The sequence below is a fragment of the Chiloscyllium punctatum genome, chromosome 11 (assembly GCF_047496795.1).
Source record: "Chiloscyllium punctatum isolate Juve2018m chromosome 11, sChiPun1.3, whole genome shotgun sequence".
NCBI classification, from domain to species: Eukaryota; Metazoa; Chordata; class Chondrichthyes; order Orectolobiformes; family Hemiscylliidae; genus Chiloscyllium; species Chiloscyllium punctatum.
Genome location: NC_092749.1, coordinates 6,880,842 through 6,904,939, shown reverse-complemented (window position 1 = coordinate 6,904,939; position 24,098 = coordinate 6,880,842). Strand labels below are relative to the sequence as shown.

Below are 24,098 nucleotides of genomic sequence, written 5' to 3'. Positions count from 1 at the left end.
CTTTAGGAAAGGAGGAAGCAGTGGATGTAATATCTAAAGATTTTATTCCAGCATTTGTTCAGTCCCACACATTAGGCTACTTACTAAGAGCCTATGGTGATGAAGGTAATGTATCTGCATGGATAAAGCATTGGATAACTAATGGAAGTTAAAAATCACACAACACCAGGTTATAGTCCAACAGGTTTATTTGGAAGTACAAGTTTCTGGAGCGCTGCTTCTTCATCACTTAGCTAGTGGTGCAGGATCACAGAAAAAAGAATTTATAGTAAATGAAAATGTCTTTTATAACAGGTTAAAATTCTCTAAAGCAAACACTTACTCATTGTAACACAAAGGGACAGGGTCATAGCAAATACAGTTCCACTGATCATCTCAACAGAGTGACAACCCTGTTTCTCCACACAGTTTATTGTATGTCCAGCTAATACATTGAAACACAAGGTGTCCCAGCCAACCGCATCTTCTGTAATGTCTTATTTCTCAGGAGGTAAAGAAGTTAAAGTGTCAGGAAAGGAGAGGCATGGACAATAAACCAATGGCTGCTCTCTTCTGAGGAAGGATATTGCTGGCTGGATTTCTAAATGTGGTTTCATGAGGTTTATTTCAGGAGTGATGTTAATTACTTATTCAATACAAGTTCCTCACAATCAAGTCACCTAAATTTGAGAATTCACGCATTTGCTGCAACCCTGTGAACGGTAAAAACACTTATTAAAAAAACAATGGGCCCAAACCCCTCTTCTTTGTAACTATTGCCATTTATGTAGCAGTGTGTACTCAGTAAAATGATGGCAAAACTTTTCAAAATTGGGAAAGTGGACAAATTTTGTCACCAATCAAGAAATGTAACCTCAAGACAATAAAACAAAAAAAACTAAAAAACTGAAATTGCTGGAGAAACTCAGAAGGTCTGGCAGTATCTGTGGGGAGAGAAACAGAGTTACTATTTCCAGCCCAGTGTGACTCTGTTTCAGAAACTCAGTCAAATGGTTTGGTCTGAAGCAGAGTCTGAAAGGGGAGGGGATGTTGGACAAATGGGATGGGTTAATCTTGACAATCCCCGAAAATAGATTCAGGGATAACAATGTGTGATTAACCCATGGCCAATCATTGTGGCCTTAGCCAGAGATCACCAAGCAGAACACAGCATGTGTTAAATATGGAGCCAACTCTTATACAGATACTGTTGAAATTATTTCTCAGCAACCTGTGGGGGTGTGCTGTACCACAGGGTGGTACCTGACCTTGAGGTCTACTGCCAGCGTGCCACAGCCCCGACACTGACATTGGTTACACTTCTCAAGGGCAGCAGCCTCTCTCAAACAAATGGCTCGAACCATTTGTTATTTCTGTTGCTGTTAATTCCAAGGCAGTTGTTGATAACACATGAATACACAGTGGGTTAGGGTGATGTGGGAGGGGAAAACTTTGTCACCTCAAATGTACACAAGCTGTCAGCAGCTCCTGATAAGACTTTTTAAATTAATTAGCTGAAGAACACAGACACACAGTTTAATGGTCAGATAATTAGATTTTTATTCAGAAACTGGTTATATCAGTAAAATCAAGTGCAATTTAAAATATCTGCTGAACTCACTCTGTCAGTGATGATTGACAAAGATATAAACAAGAACAAAACATACTCAGACCACAGTAACTGTGGATCCCTATTGTTCATGATGTCATTTGCCAGTCTCTGACTGCAACATCTGAAAGGTCAAAATGTAGATGCTGATGTGTGGATTGGCTCAACCTGATTAAATAGCAATAATATTCAGTTATATAGTGCCTTTAACATAGGAAAACTTTCCAGGCTTTCTCACATAGAGTCACATGGGGAGATATTAGTCTGGGTGACATTCCACAATGGAAGCTGAGATGAGGAGGAATTTCATCAGCTAGAGGGCGACGAATCTGTTGAATTCAATATGCCGAGGGCTGCAGTGGCCAAGTCGTTGAGTGTATTTAAGACCAAGATAGATAGGTTCTGGATCAGTAAGGGGGGCAAAGGTTATTTAGAGTGACCAGGAGAATGAGTTTCAAAAGCATATCTGCAGTGATTGAATTACAGAGCAAGCTCGATGGGCCAAATGGCCTAACTCTGCCCCTTATATCTTATGGCCTGATATATTACATTGAGGGACAGTAATTGAATGGATATAGCCCCACACATTGCAAGTAGAGACAGCAGTGTCACTGGGCTGTACGCTTGTAATGGTCAGAATGAGACTGTTCTAGGAGGGCTCTCTGGAATGTTGAAATAAAGCAGGAAAGCTGGAGGAGTTTCCTGGTGAATTATTTCTGGAACGAGTCATCATCTTGTCTTTTCTTTTCCTGGGGCACTGTTGTTACCAATGACTGATCACTTCGTGCAGTTTGCTGTTCTTGATGGTGCACTGTCATTCTCACTGTCTGACCCTCTCTGACACTCTGAACTGTTGGAAACTGTACTACCGCTGGATTCAACACAGTACCTAGAAATGGAAAATAAAGATCACTTTAAAAACACTGAGGTCAGTCAGTAATCTGCATCTGACAACAAATCCCCCATTTTCAATTGCTCCACCTCTCTGTTCCTCGGCTTCTTCATTTCTTCCCACTTGTGAGTACCTGCTTGTCTTGTTACTTCTTCAAAGTTCATCCCCTCACAGATATCAGGGTTTAATTCAAGCTGCCACTGATCTGTCCATCTGACCAATCCATTTTTATCCTCCTGCAATCTAAGACCATCCTCCTCACTCTCAAGCACTTGGTCAATGTTTCTGTCATCTGCAAACTTACTTACCACCCTCCACACTCAGAGCTGTATTGTTTATATCTAGCATGAATAATAAGGGACCCAGCACTGATCCCTGTGGTACACCACTGGACAGTGGCCTCCAGTCACACAAACAGCCTCTACCACCACCCACTGTTGCGGGTGAGAACCTATTTTGGATCCAACTTGCCAATGACCCTGGATCCCATCAGCTTTTACTTTCACTATCAGTATTAGATTAGATTACTTTACAGTGTGGAAACAGGCCCTTTGGCCCAACAAGTCCACACCAACCCACCGAAGCACAACCCATCCATACCCCTACATTTACCCCTTCACCTAACACTACGGACAATTTAGCATGGCCAATTCACCTGACCTGCACATCTTTGAACTGTGGGAGGAAATAGGAGTACCTGGAGGAAACCCACGCAGACACGGGGAGAATGTGCGGAGTTTGCACAGTCAGTCGCCTGAGGCGGGAATTGAACCCGGGTCTCTGGCGCTGTGAGGCAGCAGTGCTAACCACTGTGCCACAGTGCCACCCACTATCCCACAGTATCCCACAGTGAGCCTTGTCAAAGGCTTGGTTGAAATCCCAGTAGCATACATTCCCCAGAGAACTGTGGAGACTCAGGCACTGGGAACATTCAAGACTGAAATTAAAGTTTTCCAGAGATGATTTCCATTAAGGTATTTGGAAAAAGTGTATTCAAGTGCCATTTAACTGAGTGGTGGACCAGACTTGGTGGGCTTAATGGCCTACTCCTGTTCCTGTGTCCCTCTGCCTGTATCGCTTTGACTAAGGGAATGAATGAGGATCATAAGAAGGGGAGTAATCAGGGCAGGTGTGTGGAAGAGCCAAGTGCATCAGAGGTGGAGGTGGGAGTGCCATTGAGCAGAACAGGAGCTGCAGAAGGTTCTGGGAAATGATGGCCCAAAGATTTGAGAGCTGAGAGTTTGAAATTTTCCATTTAAAACCTCAAGACCATGAGTTTGCAAGATATGGGAACAAAATTGGGCCATTCAGGCTATTGAGTCTGTTGCAGAATTTGATCACAAATGACTTTTTTTCAGCCTCATTCTTCTTCCCTCTCCCTGGAACATTTAATGTCCTTACAATACAGCACCTATCTATCTCTGTCTTAAATACACTCAGTGACGTGGCCTCTACAGTCTTCTGTGGTGATGGGTTCCACAGGTTCACCACCCCTGGGTGAAGAAATTCCTCCTCATCTGAATTCTAAAAGAACATCCCTTCACTCTGAGGCTGTGTCCTTGGGCCCTAGTCTCTCATACTGGGGGAAACCTGTTCTCCACATCCACTTTATCCAGGCCACTCAGTTTTCTGGATATTTCAGTCAGATCTCACCCCACTTCTTCTAAACTCCATTGAGTACAGACCCAGAGTCCTCAATTTGTCCCATCTTAATGGGTTACAACAGAAACCAATTTAACCTTTAGTTTAAATGACACTGAGGTACAGATCAGCCACGGTCCAGTTGAATGTGAAGTTGGCTCATGAAAGTGAATGTCAATGGAATACAACACATTTCCAGAAAACAAGTTCTTTGGTGTTCTCTCAAACTTTCAAATCGCTATTAATCAAAATAAATACAGGTTGATGGAGTTATATTCAGAAAATTCCACATTAATCCAATGTTCCCATCAATTGTTGTAAAAATCCATCTGGTTCACTAATGTCCTTCAGGGAAGGAAATCTACTATCCTTACCTGGTCTGGCCTTCAGGTGACTCCAGACCCACAGAGATGTAGATTTCTCTTATTGCCCTCTAAAATAAACAGCAAAGTGACTCAGTTTGAGGGAAATTGGGGATGAGGAACAAATGTAGTCTTTGCCAGCGATGCCTACATCCCCTCAGAAACTGAAGTAAATGAGTTCTTTGGGACTCCATAATAACTGTCCATTACACGGATCAGTTTAATAAATATTGTGGCTCCAAGAGCAGGTGGAATCTGCACACTGAGTCCCACAGCTTGTCCACCCTGTTTCTACAAAGCAGAAGGCAGGAATATGATGGAATTCTTCTCAATTGCCTGGATGAGTGTAGCTCCAACAACATTCAAGAAGATTCACACCATCCAGGACAAAGCAGCCCACTTGATTGGCACCACAGCTAACACTTTTAAAAATGATGGACAGTCTGTACCACCTACATGATGCCCTTCAGTAACTCACAAGGTTCCTCCAGCAGGGGCTTCTGAACCCACAGCCTCTCCCATCTGAAAGGACAAGGACAGCAGATACATGGGACACCACCTCCTTCAGGTTGCTCTCCAAGGCACACACACCATCCAGACTTGGAAATATATCATCCTTATTCCTTCAATGTCATTGGATCAAATGTCCCAACACCAAATGGACGACAGCAGTTCAGGAAGGCAGCTCATCATCACTTTCTCAATACATAGAAAACAGGAGCTGGAGTAGGCCATTCAGCCCATTGTGCCTGCACCACCATCAACATAAACATGATGGATCATCCAACACAGTCCCCTGTTCCTTATTTCTTTCCATACGCTTTGATCCCTTTAGCTCACAGAACTATATTTAACTCCTTGTTGACAGCATTCAGTGTTTTGGCCTCAACTGCTTCCTGTAACTGAGGATTTCTGGGATGGATTATGAAGAAGTAATGTGTTATAATGAAAGCAAAATGTTTCCTTTACCTGTGAGCTTCATTTCATGATATGCTGGTCCAGAATGATTTCCTCTCATTGATAATACTTTACCAGACCATCACAGTTTTAGGTAACTGGCAGAATATATCTGTTACTCAAGTGGACCTTCTAAAACTCCTTGAGAGATTTTACTCTGAGATAATTATTGTGCAACATTGCAAGCTTGATGAACTGAATAGTCTCAGCGAGTGAATGTTACATTATTCTACATGTAAGTTATGATGCTGGAAATTATTGTTTTTGAGAAAACAGTAATATTTGAGAGAAAACAGAAGACTTAAAGGAGAGAAGAGACTGGGAGTGTCAGAGTGCGGAATTGATGTAATGGAGTCAAGGATGCAACAGTAGTTTCAAAATGGCATCTTCACATTTGACAAATAAATGAAACTTAACATGATCTGCAGCTTTCTTTACCATAACTTAACAATTCAGAAATTTGTTCAAATCTGTTTAATGGTCCATGCCCAGAGGATTAATTGAGATGGTATTTTGTTCATCAGGATTTGTTGTTTGTTAATATCTTTCTCTCTGTTTTTGGGTGTTTTCAACTTCTTTGGAGGAAGCAAAGAATGACTGATTTACAAATTCTGATTAAAAGCAATAGTTTGCAGCAGCTGTTAAGAGAAAATAAACTGGCTTTCTTTGGATTTAGATAGCCTATATTGCAGCAAAAAAGCCTCCACTTTAATTTCCAGAGATCCGATGACTTCTGGCTATAGCCATTGACGTTCACAAGCTGTTCAGCCAGCAATGACATGGAGCTGCCAGTGTTAGACTGGGGTGGGCATGGTCAGAAGTCACACAACATCAGACTATAGTCCAACAGGTTTATTTGAAATCACAAGTTTTCAGAGTGCTGCTCCTACATCAGGTGAAGTGCCAGCAATCAAATAGTCATTGACAGGCACACAGCCTTGTCACAGAAAACTGGTCCCCACTTCAGATCAGTCAATTACTTGTTGCATCTCTTTCATCCCTATGCTGCCACTTTATCTGCAATAAATACTACCACCCCCATCGACCCTCAAACTGGGCCTCTTCTGGAGTACCGTGTGCAATTCTGGTCACCCTGCTATTGGAAGAAAATTGTTAAATTGGAGAAGGTTGAGAAAAGATTTCCAGCATATTGCCAGGAATGAAGGGTTTGAGTTATGAAAAAAATAGCTTGGAGCATTGGTGGTTAAGAGTGACCTTACAGATGTTTATTATATCATGAGGGGTGAAGGCCAGATGAAAAGCCTGGGTGTTGTCCCTGGGGTGGGGATGGGAGGAGGTGTTCAAAACTCGGGGGCACATTTTTAAGGTGAAAGGAGAAAGATTTCAGAAAGACATGAGAGACACTTCACCAGAAGAAGGGACTACATTCCAAAAGCTTGTAATTTCAAATAAAGCTGCTGCACTATAATCTGATGTTGTGTGACTTCTGACCTTGTGAATGAATACAACAATGCAGCTTTCGACTCCAAAAAAACAAGATAACACCTCCATCTCCTATTTTCTGTTGCAGACATCGGTCCTGCAAAGCTCTGCAGAAGACATAACATGTTAAGGAAGCCTCTCCTCACCTCGAGCTGCCCCGCCCCCTCAGGCCTTTCTTGTCGCTTCATTCCAAAAGACCCAGAGACTGGAAACAAATCTCTGTCACCGGCAACGCAATACACATATGATGCGCATGCTCCACCGTTCATGGCTTGGTCTTCGACTGTGCGCCTGCGCATTGCACTGTTCTGGCTTGCGAACTGGGAATTACCTTAACCCCGAGGCCTGCTGGGTATAGTACTCGCCATTGAGAGACGTATAGTCTGATTGTAATTGTTTTCCCGGAAAGAAGCTGTATGGTTATATATTTGTATTCACTTGTCGTTTCGCCCATCTCAAACTGATGTGCCTATTCAGCACACAGCTTCCTTCAGGTGATGTCTTACAGCATTGTCACAACACATGGTGACAAAGCAGGTGATAAAGGGTTAAGAATTGATGACGAGAAGTTATTGGATAAACTATTGTTTCTTCATGTTGACAAGATACCAGGACCGGATGTGATATATCCAGTCATACTCAATGAAAGGGAAGGGGAGACTGTAGAGACATTGACCTTTATCGCTCGGTCCTCCCTTAACTCAGGAGAGGAACCAAAAGAATGGAAACTTGCAAACACTCTGCCCCTTTTGACAAAAGGTTATAAAATTAAGCACAGTTATTATGGACCAGTCAGTGATTACCAGTGAAACAACTATTTGGAATAGAATTGGCAATCATGTGGAAAAACATTTGTTTGAACGGGAACTGCTAGCTGCATTTCTAAAGGGAAAAGAATAGAGCGAGGGATACTGAGAGAAGGAGAGAGAATGAGGAGGCCAGAGAAATAGACAAAGAAGGGGCAAGTGGGACAGAGGGATATAGAAATTAGAAGTGGTATGATATTTTACAAAAAGAGAGAATTTGAAAACTAATCAGAAATAGTGGGAGACAGAAAGAGGACCACAGGCAGAGAATTAAAAGCAAGATAGATTGAGAGATAGAAAGAAAACAAGCAAGTGACAGAGTAAAGAGCAAGAAAAGGCAAGCAGGGACCGTGTATTCCAGAGATAAAATAGAGGAAGGGAGGCAGGGAAAATGAGAGAATGAGAGAAAAATGTGTCAGATGCAAGGCAGGGCAAATGAAAGGAGGAAAGATTAGTATTAGATATAATTTAATGCTGAAAAATGTGAAATGATGCACTTTGAAAGAAATAACAAGACAAGGGAGTACTTAACGAATCGGAGGATATTAGGAAATTGAGATGAATAGAGTGATCTCGATGTGCAGATCCCGAAAGGTGGCTGGGCAGATAATACGGTAGCAAAGAAGGCATTTGGGTGCTTGCAATTTTCGGTTGTGGCACAGTATATAAGCTGCACCAGGCAGCATAGTGGCTCAATGGTTGGTACTGTTGCATCAGGGACCCTGTACAATTCCAGCCTGGGACCACAGTCTGTGTGGAGTTTGCACATTCTCCCCTTGTCTTTGTGGGTTTCCCCAGATGCTCTAGTTTCTGCCTGCAAATCAAAGATGTGCAGATTGGTGAATTGGCCATGCTAAATTTCCCATCGTGTTCAGGGATGTGTAAATTATGTGCATTAATTGGGGTAAATGAAGAAAAATGGGGAATGTGTTTGGTGGAATTCTCTTTGGAGGGTTGATGTGGACTTGTTAGACTGAAGGGCCAGGTTTGTTATGTTGCAGCTGTACAGCACTTTAACAGGCCACAATAAAATAAACCAAAAACATTTTACTGATTATTTGAGCTATGTGATAAAGATGGCTTTACAATCATCACGGGAGGTACAATGAGTCAAATCAAATTGCAGATCAGCAGAGAATTATACTGAATTTGCTCTTTCAGAGGTTTTTGCTGAAGGGTTCACTAAGCACTGTGTGAATACTGAGAGCAGCTACAGGCTTCTATATAGAAAAGGAATGAATGTGACTGTGAAGCCAAATAGAAATTCACTATTAACCACAGACTGTCTATTTGCTCGACATATTCACCTGCCCTTGTTAGTCTGTGTAGACTGTGAGGTACATAGACAAAGCCCAAAGCTAATGAAGGAACCCAGTAAGTGTGATGCTTCACAAAGATTAATGTCACAAATCTGATCAATAGAAATTAATGTACTCCAGTGACATCACGCAGGAAAGGTGGCTAATAACTTACACAGTTATCTTTGCATGATTGAGGTGACAGTGAGGATAAAGGGAAGTGGACAGCAGTGGTGCATAAGGAGCCAGTATTGAATTGCATTAACTTTATTGTCACAGTCTTCATTGTCACCGCTCTCTGGGTGAAGACATTTCTTCTCAAGGGCCATTCAGGATGAACAACAAGAGCTAGCACAGCCAGTGATAGACACATTCCAAGAATTAATGAAACAAAACCAGACAGAGATAGGACAATGTTAAATACAACACTGAGAACAAACGAGATGGAGGAGTAGAAAAACAGAAAAAAGGTAAAGATGTTGCGATTGAGGAATTGGTCCAAGAGGTGAAACAGTTCATTCTATCTATGATTAAAACAAGACAATGTAACTGTTCTATTTTCATATTGAATTCTCTGCTTTCTCTTTCTATCAGAGGAATGTAACACATTCTCCTCTCCAATAAATCCATGCGGAACTGTTTGCTGTAAGATTATTGTAAGATAATCAGGACTTACCCATTACAGTCAGCCGAGTTCCATTCCCACTGATATCCTCCCACACTTTACAGTAATAGACCCCAGCATCATTAGGCTGCACGTTTGTGATGGTCAGAATGAAGCTGTTACTGGAGGGATCTCTGGTAGATTGGAATCGCTCAGTGAATCCTGGGCTCCATTGTGTGATGTTCCTCACGTCATGTGTTAAAACCCACTCTGTGTTATTCCCTGGTCGTTCCCGGTCCCAGTGAACATCAGTGTGTGTCACTGAAGCATTCCTCATGGTGCACTGTAACTGGGCAGAGTGACCCTCAGTGACACATTCCAGGCTTGGAGACTGAAGAAGGACTGGGGGATTTACACCTTTGGGAGGAAAGGTCTGAATAAATTAAAATTTGTTTGAAATTTCTGATGACCACCTATTCAAATTCAAGTAGAAAGGAGATTGTAAGAGTGTAACAGTCTGGTTAATTATTTCAATGCAACAAACCATTTTAAAGTGAGTTCACAAAAATAAAGCATGAATTATTAATAAATGTTTCAATATTAATTCATAAGTAAAACCAGTGAAAATTGGAATTGGTGCAAACTGTTCTGACTCACCTTGTCCATCTGAAGTTGAAACTTCAGTGTGACCAATACATTGAGTTCCAGATGAATACTGTGAAGGGATGGTGCTGGTATTTTTAAAGTTTCCATGTGCTTTGAACTTTTATTGAATTGTATTACTCATAAATAACTTACTTTATTCTATTTTATCATAATATCTGTCATGTAATAAATTTCTGTTTCTTGTTGAAAGCAAAATTGCAATCTTGTGTGCTTATGCTGCAGTGAAAAACCACCTCATTAAATAAAATAATGAAACTTGGATTCTTCAAGCTGATCTATCGATTGAAAAATACCATGACAAGAAAGAAATCAAATGGGACAATTGTAGAGTTAGCAAGTGAGAAAGCAGGGATCGTGGATTTTAATCATGCAGCTACAGAAAATAAATGTGAATGTAAGGGAAATCATCATCACGAAACATCAATGTGCTTCACATGATCGTGATGGAGAGATCACATCCGAAGTGAGGCACAGTTCGTTTGAATGCACATCTCTGGGATTTTGAAGCAGTTTGAGAATTCAGTGCCAAGGGGAAGAAGTGTTTGTTTAACAGGATAACACTTTAACAGGATAACACTTGTTTAACACTTTTGTTTAACAGGATAAATCGAAGCTCAGGATCAGGGACCCAACACAAAACAAAGAGTGATGTCACAGGAAAACCTGAAGGTCATGGGTTGGTAATATCTGCTCATTTATCAGTCTCTTATAAGTTAATTTTAGATTAAAGATCAATATGAGAAATACTTGACAGATTACAAACTAAAAGACGAGTCAAAAATTTAATAAAAACTAAGCACTAAACGAATAATATACAGATGAGATTACTTACAGTGTGGAAACAGGCCCTTCGGCCCAACAAGTCCACACCGCCCTGCCGAAGCGCAACCCACCCATACCCCTACATTTACCCCTTACCTAACACTACGGGCAATTTAGATTGGCCAATTCACCTGACCTGCACATCTTTGGACTGTGGGAGGAAACCGGAGCACCCGGAGGAAACCCACGCAGACACGGGGAGAACGTGCAAACTCCATACAGACAGTCGCCTGAGGTGGGAATTGAACTCAGGTCTCTGGCGCTGTGAGGCAGCAGTGCTAACCACTGTGCCACCATGCTGCCCCACGGTGAGGGACCAGGTGATGTGCTTTTACTACATGATGTGGAAGCTGGTGGACGCCATTGTGGTTCAGAGTGTAGCTCATCTGTAGCAAGTGTAGGTTCTTTGATGAACTCTGAGTCAGGGTTGCTGAGCTGGAGTCAGAGCTTCAAACACTGACTCATCAGGGAGGGGGCGCAAGTTATTTGGATACTGTTTCAGGAGGCTGTCATACCTCCAGTACAGGGTGGTGTGATTCTGAGTGAGGGAAGTAGAGGGATCTAGGAAGTCATGCTGAAGAAGCCTTGGTCCTTGAGCTGACTAACAGCTTTGCGATTCTTGTTCCCTGTGTAGATGAGACTGAGGGCTATCGGGAGGATGAGCAAACTGACCTCACCACCATGATACAGGGAGGGTAGCCTGAGAGAATGGATCATTGCTAATTGGGACAGTTAGTGGGTATAATGGGTTGTGTGCGGTAGCAGCCCATGTGATGACAAGGCCCAGTGTGTGAGGGCTGGGGTAAGGAACGGGGAAGGTGCTTGATGGGAAGAGATATCAAAGAGGAGTCTCGTGCTCTGTGTTTTTGAGAACGTAAAAGACAATAAAGACAGAGAAAATAAAACAAAATGAACTGAGGGAAAACCAGTGAATAGCACAAAAAACTGACATTAGGACCTTCATTAAATCTATAAAAAAGCTGAAACCAGTCAAATTGTACACAGGCCACTAAGAAAATGAAAAAATAGAAATGGATCTGTGTAAAAAGGGGAATGGCTGAGGAGCTAAATAGATACTTTGAATCAGTCTTTACTGTGGAAGATGTGTCAAATGTCCCGTTAATACGAAAGAATATCGGGGGAGCAATTAAATACCATAATCATTAATAGAGAGGCAGTAGTTGATGAAACGGTGGCACAGTGGTTAGCACTGCTGCCTCACAGCGCCAGAAACCCGGGTTCAATTCCTGTCTTAGGTGACTGACTGTGTGGAGTTGTCTGCGTGGGTGTGCTTCGGTTTCCTCCTACAGTCCAAAAGTGTGCAGGTTAGGTGAATTGGCTATGCTAAATTACACTGTACTGTTAGGTGAAGGGTAATGGGTCTGGGTGGGTTGCGCTTTGGCGGGTCGGTGTGGACTTGTTGGGCCGAAGGGTCTGTTTCCACAGTGTAAGTAATCTGGGTAAAAGGCAGATACTTCCCATGGCCCTGAGGGTTTGGATCCTAAAAGAGTGGGCGACAGAGATAAAGAAATATCGATAAATTAAGAGAGTGGGCATTGCATTGGGAGTATAACGTAGGGAAAATCTGCAACTGTCCATTTTTGAAGGGGGAACCATGGGAATAGGGAATTATTTTCATGCAGAAAATCTGCAGAAAGCTGCACCACAACGGGTCTTGGGGTTATCTGTCCATGAAACTCCGAAAGCTAGCAAACAAGGCAGCAGATAATCAGGAAAACGGAAGGAATGTTGGCCCTTATTACAAAGGTGATTGGAGTATAAGAGTAGGGAACTTTTACTGCAACTGTAGAAGGGGCTGGGGAGATCATTTTTAAAAATAAAGTTATCATTTAATTGCAGGCCATTCAGAGAAGGCTCATTGGGATAATACTTGGGAAGGGAAGGATTGTCTTTTGAACAAAGGCTAAACAGGTTGGGACTCTACTCACTGAGGACTGGAAGAATGAGATGTGATCTAATTGAACCCTATCAGATTATTAAGGGGCTTGACAGGTGAATGCTGAGAGGATGGTTCCCCTCATGGACAGTCTCGTGTCAGAGGGCTTAGTCTCAGAATAAAGCAGCACCAATTTAAGATTGAGATGAGGAAGAAATCCTTCTCTCAGAAGGTTGTGAGTCTTTGGAACTCCTTACCACAAAGATCTGTGGGGGCAGTGTCCTTGTGTATATTTAAGGCTGGGATCGATAGAGTTACCAGGAAAGGGCAAAAATGCCGATAGATAGGTTTTTGATCAGTCAAGGCTTCAAGAGTTATGTGGAAAATGCAGGAAAGAGGGTGTGGAAATATCGGAGCAGCCATAACCTCATTGAATGGTGGAGAAGGCTCGAGGGGCAGAATGGCCTATCCCTGTTCCTATTTCATATTGTCTTACAGCCTTATATTCTAGAACAAACAGAAGGATGTTAAAGTACTAAAGGAGAAAGACTGGAACCAAAAAGTGATTGATAGTAATTAACATTCTCCCACCTTCGTAAGACAGGATATGCCAAAGACAATTGCTGGAAGTTCAATGGGAAACAGATTAGAATCAGAGGAATATTAAAAGAACTTTCAGAAAAAGATATGTCACAAAAGTAAGTAACTATTCTAACCATAATGTAGGACAGAGAAAACATGAATGCTTTGAATGCACTAATGATGGAGAGGGAAATCAGGACAGTCTAGAAAATTTGTCTTTAAATATGAACAAAGAGAGTGAGGCAACAGGTGGGTCTGAGTTTTGAGGGAGTATTTCCTTCAGCTTTAAAGCAAGGAGGTAAACCAAGAAAGATCTTAAGAGACACTGGAGCAAATCAATCCCTGATGCTGCGTAATGATCCTCTTTGACTTCTAGAGTAATTATTGAAAGAGTAAATATTAATTGGAGACATTCAAGTAGCTTATGCAGGGTTGGATTGAAAAGTGACTTGCTTAATGCAGTAGTGAGGTCGCAGTGATAGGAGTAAAACATATTCTGACAGAAGGATATTATTCTGTTTTGGTGAATGACCTCACAGGTTCAAGAATATCAGCCTCACCATGGGTTGTGGAACAAATCTTGAAGATGAAATAACCTGAAATGTGACATGAGGAACATCCTGGATTTTATCCTCATTGTGTTGTGATTAGATCTCAGGTTCATAGATTTAGAACCACGCAATAATAGTGCATGATCATGTTGATTTGGAATTTCAGTTCACAAAATTAATTTTCAAAAGTTTAATTGAACATAATGATGATGAACAGAATGAATGTCGTAGGTTCAGAATATCTTCTTTAGCAGAAATGCAACAAATTGATCCTGAATTGAGAAGGTTTGATCAAACAGCCTCCTCAGAAATGGAAGCAGAAACAATCATTGAGTGTTATTACTTGAAAGACAAAGTATTATTGAGGAAATAGTGTTCAGCTCAAGTACCAGATGATGGGGAATGGACAGAGGTCCATCAGGTGGTCACTCCATCTGAGGTCTAGAATGAAATTTCACGAATTGGTTCATGAAATTCCAATGACAAGACCTCTAGGGATTACAAAAATGTAGGGAATTCAAGACAATCACAAACTGATCTCCAATTCATTCATTGAGCAAGCGGTTTTAGTTGGAGGAGATTGTTATGAAAACTGTACTTACTGATAATATTGAGCTGACTTCCTCTCCCATAGATCTTTCTCCACACTGAGCAGTAATAAACCCCAGCGTCAGTGGGCTGCACATTTGTAATGGTCAAAATAAAGCTGTTATTGGAGGGGTCTCTGGAAGACTGGATTCGCTCAGAGAATCCTGGGCTCCATTGTGTGGAGCCATATTTACTATGTGTTAAAATTTGCACTTTACAGCAACCTGTTTTTTGATGGTACCATTTAACGGTGGTGTCTGTCACTGAAGCATTTCTCATGATGCATTGTAAATGGGCAGTTTGACCCTCGGTAACCCATTCCAGGCTCGGAGACTGGAGAAGAACTGGAGGATTTGCACCTTTAGGGAAGAAAATATCGAGAATTTCAGAATCAGTACTCCTGGTTACAATGTGTTGCCAGTTGTTCAAAGAGATAGCTCAGGTGGAACACATTCTGAATTAAATAGGGAACTGGTTTAACATTGAACCAGTGGAGTTGAAGCAGATCAACAAACCATGTTTGAGTAATTAAATGTCTTTAATAACTATTAATGTAAATATTAAAAGAGGAATATCTGGATCAGAGTGTAGAGTGACATTGCCTGAATTATGGGAGGTCTATGATCATAGCTTCCAGCCTCAGACTCTCCCCATTACCTGTCTCCATCAGATTCTCCAAACTTCTCATGTATGCTGTTCCCTTCTCCCTGACCCACCCATCACTCAGTTCTGCAGCCTCTTCTGGGAAGCTCCCTCATTCCCCCCATTCTGCTCACTGTTTTCCTCAGAATGATCACCTTTCCCTGAACCAGACTCTTCACAATCCTCCCTGTGTAACTCACTCTCCAGCAAGTATTCTGGTCTGGGGACTGGATGTAAATGATGATCACCTGGGGAGATGAATCAATATTACCATGGGAACCCCAGCTATATCAGACGCTCATGATGTTCATTGAAAAATTGAAATGAATTGAACTGAATTTACTGTATGACAATGCATTGAATGTTCAGAGGAATAGATACGTGTTGCTGCACCCACAGGAAGGAACCCATTTATGGTACTACCTGTCTTGTCCCACTGTCAGTGAAATTATCAAGTGACTGGAGAACTCTCTGGAAAGGGTGAGGTTGAACAGTCAATAGGGTAAAAATAATGACTGCAGATGCTGGAAAACAGATTCTGGATTAGTGGTGCTGGAAGAGCACAGCAGTTCAGGCAGCATCCAAGTAGCTTCGAAATTGATGTTTCGGGCAAAAGCCCTTCATCAGGAATAAAGGCAGTGAGCCTGAAGCATGGCGAGATAAGCTAGAGGAGGGTGGGGGTTGGGAGAAAGTAGCATAGAGTACAAGGGGTGAGTGGGGGAGGGATTGAAGGTGATAGGTCAAGGAGGAGAGGGTGGAGTGGATAGGTGGAAAAGGAGATAGGCAGGTAGGACAAGTCCGGACAAGTCATGGGGACAGTTACTGAGCTGGAAGTTTAGAACTAGGGTGAGGTGGTGGAAGGGGAAATGAGGAAACTGTTGAAGTCCACATTGATGCCCTGGGGTTGAAGTGTTCTGAGGCGGAAGATGAGGCATTCTTCCTCCAGGTGTCTGGTGGTGATGGAGCGGCGGTGAAGGAGGCCCAAATCTCCATTAATGACGACCGACCTGACACTGACATTTTTTTACAAACCCACCGACTCCCACAGCTACCTGGATTACACCTCTTCCCATCCTACCTCTTGCAAAAATGCCATCCCATATTCCCAATTCCTCCGCCTCCGTCAGATCTGCTCCCAGGGGGACCAGTTCCACCACAGAACACACCAGATGGCCTCCTTCTTTAGAGACCGCAATTTCCCTTCCCAGGTGGTTAAAGATGCCCTCCAATGCATCTCGTCTACATCCTGCACCTCCGCCCTCAGACCCCACCCCTACAACCATAACAAGGACAGAACACCCCTGGTGCTCACCTTCCACCCTACCAACCTTCGCATAAACCAAATCATCCGCCGACATTTCCGCCACCTCCAAACAGACCCCACTACCAGGGATATATTTCCCTCCCCACCCCTTTCCACCTTCCGCAAAGACCGTTCCCTCCGCGACTACCTGGTCAGGTCCACGCCCCCAAACAACCCACCCTCCAATCCTGGCACTTTCCCCTGCCACCACCGGAACTGTAAAACCTGCGCCCACACCTCCTCCCTCACCTCTATCCAAGGCCCTAAAGGAGCCTTCCGCATCCATCAAAGTTTTACTTGCACATCCACTAATATCATTTATTGTATCCGTTGCTCCTGATGTGGTCTCCTCTACATTGGGGAGACTGGCCGCCTCCTAGCAGAGCGCTTTAGGGAACATCTCCGGGACACCCACACCAATCAACCACACCGCCCGTGGTCCAACATTTCAACTCCCCCTCCCACTCTGCCGAGGACATGGAGGTCCTGGGCCTCCTTCACCGCCGCTCCCTCACCACCAGACGCCTGGAGGAAGAACGCCTCATCTTCCGCCTTGGAACACTTCAACCCCAGGGCATCAATGTGGACTTAAACAGTTTCCTCATTTCCCCTTCCACCACCTCACCCTAGTTCTAAACTTCCAGCTCAGTAACTGTCCCCATGACTTGTCCGGACTTGTCCTACCTGCCTATCTCCTTTTCCACCTATCCACTCCACCCTCTCCTCCCTGACCTATCACCTTCATCCCCTCCCCCACTCACCCCTTGTACTCTATGCTACTTTCTCCCCAACCCCACCCTCCTCTAGCTTATCTCGCCATGCTTCAGGCTCACTGCCTTTATTCCTGATGAAGGGCTTTTGCCCAAAACGTCGATTTCAAAGCTACTTGGATGCTGCCTGAACTGCTGTGCTCTTCCAGCACCACTAATCCAGTGAACAGTCAATAGTCCCACTCCACATATATCCCAAATTACAGAAGCAGAAGGAGAACTATGCTCAAGCAGTCAGAGTTTAGGAAGCTAGGAAAGGAATCAGCATTTCCTCCCAGTACCACGGATAAGTGAGTAGATCAGCAGAAGGATAAAGCAGATGGATGGATTGCTGGAGAAATGGTGCAGGATGGAGAAGGATGTGAAATTCCTACAACAGTGATCCTGTGGAATTGATGAGAAGGTGACACGTGGAGAGCACAGAAAGATTGCAGCTAACTAGAGCCAGCCTTTGTGAGCTGATGCCTGAGTGCTATTAATGGGGGCTGGGGATAAATTAACTTGGCAGGAGTCTGGGAACCAGAAGGAAATGAAAACGTGTTGCTGGAAAAGCACAGCAGGTCAGGCAGCATCCAAGGAACAGGAGAATCGATGCTTCGGGCATAAGCATTTCTTCAGGAATGAGGAAAGTGTGTCCAGCAGGCTAAGATAAAAGGTAGGGAGGAGGGACTTAGGGGAGAGGCGTTGGAAATGCGATAGGTGGAAGGAGGTCAAGGTGAGGGTGATAGGCCGGAGAGGGGGTGGGGGCGGAGAGGTCAGGAAGAAGATTGCAGGTTAGGAAGGCGGTGCTGAGTTCGAGGGATTTCACTGAGACAAGGTTGGGGGAGGGGAAATGAGGAAACTGGAGAAATCGGAGTTCATCTCTTGTGGTTGGAGGGTTCCTAGGCAGAAGATAAGGCCCTCTTCCTTCAACCGTCGTGTTGCTATGGTCTGGCGATGGAGGAATCCAAAGACCTGCATTTCTTTGGTGGAGTGGGAGGGGGAGTTGAAGTGTTGAGCCACGGGGTGGTTGGGTTGGTTGGTCCGGGTGTCCCAGAGGTGTTCTCTGAAACGTTCCGCAAGTAAGCAACCTGTCTCCCCAATATAGAGGAGGCCACATCGGGTGCAGCGGATGCAATAAATGATGTCTGTGGAGGTGCAGGTGAATTTGTGGCGGATGTGGAAGTATCCCTTGGGGCCTTGGAGGGAAGTAAAGGGGGAGGTGTGTGCGCATTTTTTGCATTTCTTGCGGTTGCAGGGGAAGGTGGAGTGGAGGTTGGGTTGGTGGGGGGTGTGGAACTGACGAGGGAGTCACGGAGGGAGTGGTCTTTTCGGAACGCTGATAGGGAGGGGAGGGGAATATATCCCTGGTGGTGGGGTCCGTTTGGAGGTGGCGGAAATGACGGCGGATGATACGCTGTATATGGAGGTTGGTGGGGTGGTAGATGAGGACCAGTGGGGTTCTGTTCTGGTGGCGGTTGAAGGGGCAGGGCTCAAGGGCAGAGGAGCGGGAAGAGGAGGAGATGCGGTGGAGAGCATCGTCGATCATGTCTGGGGCGAAATTGTGGTCTTTGAAGAAGGAGGCCATCTGGGTTGTACGGTATTGGAACTGGTCCTCCTGGGAGCAGATGCGGCGGAGACAAAGGAATTGGGAATATGGGATGGCGTTTTTACAGGGGGCAGGGTGGGAGAAGGTGTAGTGGGAGCTGTGGGAGTCTGTCGGTTCATAATAAATGTCCGTGTTGATTTGGCCGCCCGAGATAGAAATGGAAAGGTCTAGGAAGGGGAGGGAGGAGTCTGAGATGGTCCAGGTGAATTTGAGGTTGGGGTGGAAGGTGTTTGTAAAGTGGATGGACTGTTCAACCTCGTGGTGGGAGCAGAGGCAGCGCCGATACAGTCATTGATGTAGCGAAGGAAAAGGTGGAGGGTGGTGCCAGTGTAGCTGCAGAAGATGGACTGTGAAAAGGTGGAGGGTGGTGCCAGTGTAATTGCGGAAGGTGGACTGTACGCTGCTACACTGGCACCACCCTCCACCTTTTCCTCCGCTACATCGATGACTGTATCAGCACTGCCTCGTGCTCCCACGAGTAGGTTGAACAGTTCATCCACTTTACCAACACCTTCCATCCCGACCTCAAATTCACCTGGACCGTCTCAGACTCCTCCCTCCTCTTCCTAGACCTTTCCATTTCTATCTCGGGCGACCGAATCAACACGGACATTTACTATAAACCGACCGACTCCCACAGCTACCTAGACTACACAACCTCCCACCCTGCCCCTGTAAAAACGCCATCCCATATTCCCAATTCCTTCGCCTCCGCCGCATCTGCTCCCAGGAGGACCAGTTCCAATACCGTACAACCCAGATGGCCTCCTTCTTCAAAGACCACAATTTCGCCCCAGACATGATCGACGATGCTCTCCACCACATCTCCTCCTCTTCCAGCTCCTCTGCCCTTGAGCCCCGCCCCTTCAACCGCCACCAGAACAGAACCCCACTGGTCCTCACCTACCACCCCACCAACCTCCATATACAGCGGATCATCCGCCGTCATTTCCGCCACCTCCAAACGGACCCCACCACCAGGGATATATTCCCCTCCCCTCCCTATCAGCGTTCCGAAAAGACCACTCCCTCCGTGACTCCCTCATCAGGTCCACACCCCCCACCAACCCAACCTCCACTCCTGGCACCTTCCCCTGCAACCGCAAGAAATGCAAAACTTGCGCTCACACCTCCCCCTTTACTTCCCTCCAAGGCCCCAAGGGATACTTCCACATCCGCCACAAATCCACCTGCACCTCCACACACATCATTTATTGCATCCGCTGCACCCGATGTGGCCTCCTCTATATTGGGGAGACAGGCCGCTTACTTGCGGAGAACACCTCTGGGACACCCGGACCAACCAACCCAACCACCCCGTGGCTCAACACTTCAACTCCCCCTCCCACTCCACCAAGGACATGCAGGTCCTTGGACTCCTCCATCGCCAGACCATAGCAACACGACAGTTGGAGGAAGAGCACCTCATCTTCCGCCTAGGAACCCTCCAACCACAAGGGATGAACTCCGATTTCTCCAGTTTCCTCATTTCCCCTCCCCCCACCTTGTCTCAGTCAAATCCCTCAAACTCAGCACTGCCTTCCTAACCTGCAATCTTCTTCCTGACCTCTCCGCCCCCACCCCACTCCTGCCTATCACCCTCACCTTGACCTCCTTCCACCTATCGCATTTCCAATGCCTTTCCCCCAAGTCCCTCCTCCCTACCTTTTATCTTAGCCTGCTGGATACACTTTCCTCATTCCTGAAGAAAGGCTTATGCTCGAAACGTCGATTCTCCTGCTCCTTGGATGCCGCCTGACCTGCTGTGCTTTTCCAGCAACACATTTTCAGCTCTGATCTCCAGCATCTGCACACCTCACTTTCTCCAACCAAAAGGAAATGTCAGACACAGCCAGCTTGAAAGCACAAATTCATAAGCTATTGGGTGTTTTCATAGTAATGTCACAATGTCTCAATTAAAGTTGATAATCAAAGGGATTACTTAAAACTAAGCAAGTTTCAGCTCATTTATGTGAATAATCCAGGGCTACCCTCAAAGAGGCTCAAATCTCTGAAGACAGAAAGAGTTAAGTCAAACTTATCGATGTGATGGAAAGGATATTCCCTGGGAGATGAATATTGAAAATTGATGGTATTAGAATAAATGTGATTTTATTGTTTCCATGTGCTTTCAAATTTCATTGAATTAGCTTATATGCAATTAGTTTGGTTCATTCTATTTTATCTTAATCTCTTATGTGTAATAAACTTCTGTTTCATTGTGAATACAAAATCTGCAGCCTTGTGTGTTTGTTACAGTGAAAGACCACCTCATTCAATAAAAGTAATGATAATTAGAAACACCAAGTCGGATCGAACAATTGAAAATTGAAACTACAAGGAAGAAACTGGCCTGGGTATTGGTGTAGGAGAATGCAAGGTGGTAGGGTCAGGGATTCAGATAATGCTGTGACAGTGAAATTAATGAGAATGGAATCATGGGAGAATTCAGAGAACTGAAAGGCTTCTTATGATGATGATGAAGCATTCGGGACAAGCAAAGCAGATAGCCTTAACATATCTCACACAGAAAATTAGAGTGGGGAAAGAGTTATCTGGAAATCCTCAAAGAAACTGCAGGAATAAAATGTCTTGCTGATAGAGCAATAAGAAGTGGAGAACAGCCATAAAAATATGTTATCACTATAACAGAAACAGGCTGCAACTACAGAAAGGACCATGTTTCCACTGTAATGATATGAGACATACCAAAGAATAGAGAACAAGAAAGCACAGGAACAGGCCCTTTGGCCCTCCAACCTGCACCAACACATTCACCCCTCTGCACTAAAACTGTCTTCACTTTCAGGATCCATATCCCTCTATTCTCTTCCTTTTCGTGTATTTATCCAGATGCTTCATGAATGCTGCTATTGCGTCAATTACCAGAAAGTAAACAGGAAACTGATTGCAGTCATAGGAATATTGAAGGTATCTTCAGAGAAGGGAGCATTGCAAAATTAATCACTGTTATGATAGGGTAGGACAGAGAGAACATGATCCTCTGAAAATACAAATGAGGGAGAGGGATCTCAGGACATTCCTGAGAATTTGTCTTTGGATATTAACAAGGAGCGTGAAAGCACTGGAGGGTCTGAGTATTGTATCTCAAAGGAGAGTATTTTTGCTTCAAAGCAAAGAGATAAACAAACAAATATCTTGAAAGGTGTTTGGGTATGTCAGTCACTGGTGTTGCCTGATGGTCCTGTTGTCATCCAGAGAAGTTCATGAAAGATAAAATTGTAATTGGAGGCATTCATAGGGACTATAAACCAGTTCCAGTCACATAGAAGTGGATGATCCAGTGACTTAGTCAATGCATATGTTGTAGTGGGAGGAGTGTAATACATTTCTATTGAGAGAACTGATAACACTTTGGAAAATGATCAGGCAGGTTATAGAATATTAACCTTACGAAGGGTACTGGAAAAATATCAGTAAAGATGAAAAAGATGAATATATTCCAAGAAGAGCAACCTGTGTTGTGATTATACCTCAGGTTTACAGAGTTAGTCAAATGGAGAAAGCATCCTATAAAACAAAGAGTTGATTTGGAATTTCAGTTATCAGATTTTATTTTCAAAACTGTAATTTAAAGAATGAAGTTAAAGAGAATTCAGCTGACCAGATTCAGAAAATATGCTTTAGCATTAGTGCATCAATTGGATCTGAACTGAGAGAGTTTTATCCAAATGTCTCATCAGAAATGGAATCAGAAACAATCCTTGAGTGTTCTTGCTTGAAAGACAAAGTACAAATGAGGAAATAGATGCAATATGCAGTCCCCCCCAGTGGTTTCACTCTCCTTTTAATATCCAAAGACAAATTCTTGAGCTCCCTCTCCCTCATTTTTACTTTCAGAGGATCATGTTCTCTCTGTCCTACCATATCGTGACAGTGATTAATTTTGCAATGCTCCCTTCTCTGAAGATACCTTTGATATTCCTACAACTGCAATCATTTTCCATTTACCTTTGAGAAATTGATACAATAGCAGCCCCAAATGCCAGGCAATGAGGAATGGACCATGGTGCATCAGGTAGTCACTCCATCTGAGAACCAGAATGAAATTTCGCACATTGGCTCATGAGATTCCAATGGCAGGTCATTAATGGATGAGGAATACACGGTCTAATATATTAAAATATTTGTTTTGGTCAGGATTATATAAACATGTTAAATTTTAACAGACAAGCTGGTAGATGTCAGGATTTGGGGATTCCCCAACCCTCAATTAAAGCTTCACCTTTAATTCCAATCACAGCTTTTGAAGAACCGTTTTGCAGGGTCTTAATAGATTGTGTAGGAGCCTGACCTTAACCCAGGAATGACAGCCAATGGGTCAATGCAGTGGTTCAAGTAGGCAGCTCAGCACCACCTTCTCAAGGGCAGTTCGAACATAGAACATTACAGCATAGTACAGGCCTTTCAGCCCTTGATGTTGTGCCGACTTGTTGAACCAATGTGAAGTTCATCTAATCTACACTGTTCCATCTTTATCCATATGTTTATCCAATGACAATTTAAATGCCCTTAAAGATGGTGAGTCTACTAGTGTCGCAGGCAGTGTGTTCCCACGGCCCCTACTAGTTCCTGAGTAAAGAAACTACCTCTGATATCTGTCTTATGTCTATCACCTCTCAATTTCAAGCTATGTCCCCTCATGCGAGCCTTCACCATCCAAGAAAAAAGGCTTTCACTGTCCACCCTATCTAACCCTCTGATTATCTTGTATGTCACTACTAAGTCACCTCTCAACCTTCTTCTCTCTAACAAAAACATCCTCAAGTCCCTCAGCCTTTCCTCATAAGACCCTCCCCCCATAAATTTCCTCTGAACACTTTCCAAAGCATCCACATTCTTCCTTACAATGTTGTGACCAGAAATGGATGCAATACTCAAAGTGTGGCCAACTAGAGTTTTGTACAACTGCAACATGGCCTCATGGCTCCGAAACACAATCGCTTCATCAATAAAAGCTGACACACCATATGCCTTCTTAACAACCCTATCAACCTGGGTGGCAACTTTCAGGGACATGAACGTACATGAACACCAAGTTCTCTCTGCTCATCTACACTACCAAGAATCTTACCAT

The 24,098-nt window shown here is 43.9% G+C and overlaps 1 protein-coding gene across 1 annotated transcript in view; it reads right to left on the bottom strand.

Annotated features, from left to right (window-relative positions):
* Positions 1–265: 265 nt before the first annotated feature.
* LOC140482706 (immunoglobulin superfamily member 2-like) overlaps positions 266–24,098 on the bottom strand; it is a 35,670-nt gene continuing 11,837 nt past the window's right edge. Inside the window, exons 4-6 of the mRNA XM_072580240.1 lie at positions 14,712–15,056; positions 9,664–10,008; positions 266–2,477 (exon numbers count right to left, since the gene is read on the bottom strand). Coding sequence (XP_072436341.1) covers positions 2,299–2,477; positions 9,664–10,008; positions 14,712–15,056 — 869 coding nt within the window. The 3' untranslated portion in view covers positions 266–2,298. The remainder of the gene's footprint in view (positions 2,478–9,663; positions 10,009–14,711; positions 15,057–24,098) is intronic.